The sequence below is a fragment of the Bombus vosnesenskii genome, unplaced genomic scaffold (genome assembly GCF_011952255.1).
Source record: "Bombus vosnesenskii isolate JDL3184/JDL3185 unplaced genomic scaffold, Bvos_JDL3184-5_v1.1 scf7180000015349, whole genome shotgun sequence".
Lineage (NCBI taxonomy): Eukaryota > Metazoa > Arthropoda > Insecta > Hymenoptera > Apidae > Bombus > Bombus vosnesenskii.
Window position 1 is genome coordinate 1 of NW_022883952.1, and position 4,311 is coordinate 4,311.

Here is a 4,311-nt window from a genome sequence, read left to right on the forward strand (position 1 = left end):
TATTCCAACCAACACATACCACTTAGATGAAGAGGAGGAATCAGCTGTAATTTTCAAGCCACGTCAAGTTCGATTCCACAAAAGTCTTCTGAAGAAAACTTCTGAAGAGACCAAGTTCAATCTAAGAAGGGGGAATGTCACAGGTGAAATTCGAGCAAGCCATATGATAAACCAAAATTCCGAGCGCCTTATCACGTGTGACCGTCCGGTCAGCACCCGTTCTCAGCCGCCTGGTTGGCATTCGGTCACTCCAGTCGTTCTCCGAAATACATGATAAGTACAAGCAAAGCCTTCTCCCACTGCAACGAATAAAAGAATATAAATGCTCCCTTCAAAATCATCCAGTCAGTCTAAAAAATTCTTAACTAACCCAAGTATCGAAAGTGTATCATCGCGAACCGAAAATAATATTGTACAAATTGAGTAAAAATAAAAAGAACTCGATCTCCTGTTCGGAAATTGACAAGTGTCTTATTTTTATCTTAATTTTACGCGACACAGGATTGATACCTATGATAATAAAATGAGACTGAATCAAGTGGGTATATCAGTTGGCGAGGAAGCCGGGTACTTACTGCTTACTGCTCATAAGAAATTGTAAGAAATTATTAGGAGTTAACGTCTGGGGGCATAATACCAGTAATTAGAGATGAGATACCGGGGGATGTGAGATGGTGCGCCGTTTGTAGACATTGACGGGGGAGAGGGACATGCCACGCGCGGCCGAGTTGCGAGTGGTTAGGCGGATAGCGTAAGTACTTCTTCGTATGTTTCTTCATTGCATACAATGGAGGATTAAAATGGCATGAGAATAGACGCACTGTCACACGTCGATATGGCCGATGCAAGTTAGTAAAAGTTGTCAACAATTATCAATTGGTAATCGGGAAATTATCAATTGGTAATTGGTAATTGACGCCGTATACGATCACACACGACGCGGCACATTTGTTTGTTAGATGTTTGCACTCGTAGGGCCGCGACACTTTACAGTCGCGCGATGCGTAATACTTAATTAAGATATGCACGTGGGAGGCATTTGATGCCATCTTGCCCGTTGAAGCGCTAGAAAGCACGCGCACGCGCATGAGATGTGCTTCGCTGCGTCGCCATGTGGAGTAGAGAACGTATGGTCGGCTAGGTGTAAGCCCCTATTACGAAGGAATAAAGTCGGGTCGACCAGAGTTCTATTCAGATATCTTTTCATTATTTTATCGAACTATGCAAAGTGTGGGAGAAGTGTCTCAGGTTGATTATCGAAAGATGTATGGGAGTGGACCCATTTCATAGGGGACAATATGGGTTCAGGAGAAGAAGGAGTACGGTGAACGCGATTACACAGGTGATTAAATTCGTGGACACCTGCAAGAAGAAAAGGATGGTATGCTTGATGATTGCGTTGGACATCAAGAATGCATTCAACACCCTTAGTTGGATCAGCATTGTTGACGAACTGACCAGGAGGTAGCTGCCTTGCAAGATCATTAGACTGGTAAAAAATTACCTGACGGACAGGAGGATAATCGTCAGCAACCAGTTTGGTACGGTGGAGTACCTGGTTGCGGCTTGAGTTCCGCAAGGATTTGTGCTGGGGCCTTTCCTATACATAGTCTACGATCGGTTATTGGAAAGGCTAGATAACTGGGTAATGTTTAAGGCGGTCGCGTTTGCAGATGACCTGGCAATCGCATATGCCGTGAAGAAAAACGGAGGCGTTAGCGGAATAGTAATGGAGATCATGAGAACAGTGTGCGATTGGAGCGAAGAGTGAGTTTGACGCTGGCTAAGGAGAAGACGGAAATAATCCTCATTACGGGCATGACGGCGCCCAAAGTTATCGGCCTGAATGTGGACGGCATGGCTATCAACACGGTAGAGGCCACGAAATATCTTGGCGTCATGATTGACACGAATAGGAAATTTGGCAAGCACATTGTGCGATAAAGCGGGCATCAAATAGGAGCATTACGAGGAATCCTACCGAATATTAAGGGCCCGCCTGGTTTGGCAAGAAGGCTATATTACAGCGTGTGGGAATCCATAATAATATACGGTGCGCCTGTGTGGGCTGATGCGATGAAGTATGAGAAAGACAAGAAGATCATAAAAAGGGCTCAACGAACTGCCCTGTGCATCACATCCACGGCCTACCGCACCGTATCCCACACGGCGCTTTCTGTATTGACCGGGAACTTACCGATCTACATTAAAGTGCGAATGTTGATGGGGATATATGAGAGAAAGAAGATCTATAAGAACTCAGCTGTTGGAGAGGAGGTGATTGAGAGGCATGCGGAAAAGAAAGAAGATTTGGAAGAAGTAAAGAAGAAGGCCTCAACGGAGTGGCAGGCGGAACGGAGCATGTATAATGAGGATAATGTGACCAGGAGATTAATAAGTAATGCGATCATATTCGCCAGGAATAGATGAGACATCGATCACGTGACACGGCATCTTCAACAGCTACCGTAAGAGGATCGGTAAGGAGGTCGACACGAAGTGTTGGGACTGTGGAGACCCGAATGACGACGCCGAGCATGTCTTATTCGCGTGCCCTAAATGGATCAATAGAAGAATCGAGTTCGAAAACTTCCTGGGTGTCAGGATAAGCGTGGACAACTTGGTGGACACTGTAGTTACCAGGGATAAATACTGGAGGAAGTTCAGAGAGTTCTGTAAGGGCATAATGAGATATAGAAGGGATATGGAGAAGGCAATGGAGTCAGCGAATAGGAGGGGCGCCACCAGTACGCGACGATAATATGCGGTGACACGGTTGAGGACAACCCTGATGAATGCTGATCGGCTCTGCTGGGGTTGTCTGTGTCTCACAAATCAGAGGAAAGAGGAGGGGTTTTTAGTGGGTATGACGATGTCATCTGGAGTCCCACATAACCTGGTAACGCGAGTCACTGGGTATGCTTAAATTCATTTTCCTCTCCTCGCGCAAAAAAGGCCCCACCGACTTGGAGGAGGAGTTCATCCTTGGTACCGGTGGGCGTGAAGAATGCTGTGCCACACAAGCACTTTAGGGGGCTTTTTTTATTAACGTGGAGGAAGTCCGCACGGACACCAAGTCGCTTCTGGGGAAAAGCGGCTTGGTAGTGCCGGACGCCAACCGACTAAAACCTCCACGATGACCGTCCCGGCTGCGATCGAAAAGGACCCGGGAACCGGTGTGAGCGATACACCGCCCCCCCCCGCCGAATACCACGGCTTAATGGAGTGGTGTGTGGCCATTGTCACACCGCGCCTCGTCGCCGGAGCCGCCGGGCTGCTTTGCGGCCCCGGGGCGCTGAGTTGCCAGCGCCTAAGTTTGCACCCCATAGGGGGGTGCGGCGGACCTAGCGCGCCTCACCGAAGCGCGTCCATGGCCTCTGCCGCGCCCTCGCCGGTCAATCCTCTCAGGGTGAGAGTCCGCACCCTTACCCTCTCCGCAACCTCTTTTCGAAGCATAACTTGCTCACAGAAGGAGGTCACGGCCCATCTCCTTCTCTCGCTTACCAACCTCGCTAACTAATGCCTGGAGGATCGTCGGCAGCGAGAGATCCCATCCGAATTCAGCGATGAGGTCGTGGCGCGGCCGCGCTCACGCCAGGCAGTACTCCAGTGTGTGCTGCGCTGAATCCACGCTCGTGTCGCGTAAAATTAAGATAAAAATAAGACACTTGTCAATTTCCGAACAGGAGATCGAGTTCTTTTTATTTTTACTCAATTTGTACAATATTATTTTCGGTTCGCGATGATACACTTTCGATACTTGGGTTAGTTAAGAATTTTTTAGACTGACTGGATGATTTTGAAGGGAGCATTTATATTCTTTTATTCGTTGCAGTGGGAGAAGGCTTTGCTTGTACTTATCATGTATTTCGGAGAACGACTGGAGTGACCGAATGCCAACCAGGCGGCTGAGAACGGGTGCTGACCGGACGGTCACACGTGATAAGGCGCTCGGAATTTTGGTTTATCATATGGCTTGCTCGAATTTCACCTGTGACATTCCCCCTTCTTAGATTGAACTTGGTCTCTTCAGAAGTTTTCTTCAGAAGACTTTTGTGGAATCGAACTTGACGTGGCTTGAAAATTACAGCTGATTCCTCCTCTTCATCTAAGTGGTATGTGTTGGTTGGAATATAGATGTTGGGTGTTGAGGCCAGGGTGAGTGATACTGGTGGGACTGTCGCATCGTGGCTGTTGATTACGGTTTCATTTCGGCAGCAAAATAGATTGATACATAATTTGTTCGGTATACATTTCCTGATGCATTTGAATATCCCTATTTTGTTTAATCCATATATACCTAGTATGCCT

General features: G+C 47.5%; 1 protein-coding gene across 1 annotated transcript; it reads left to right on the forward strand.

Annotated features, from left to right (window-relative positions):
* The first annotated feature begins 1,648 nt into the window (after positions 1–1,648).
* Positions 1,649–2,761, forward strand: LOC117241179. Its single transcript, XM_033507155.1, has 3 exons — positions 1,649–1,767; positions 1,947–2,363; positions 2,464–2,761. The coding sequence occupies exons 1-3, from the start codon at positions 1,649–1,651 to the stop codon at positions 2,759–2,761; spliced, it is 834 nt and encodes a 277-aa protein (XP_033363046.1).
* Positions 2,762–4,311: the final 1,550 nt, after the last annotated feature.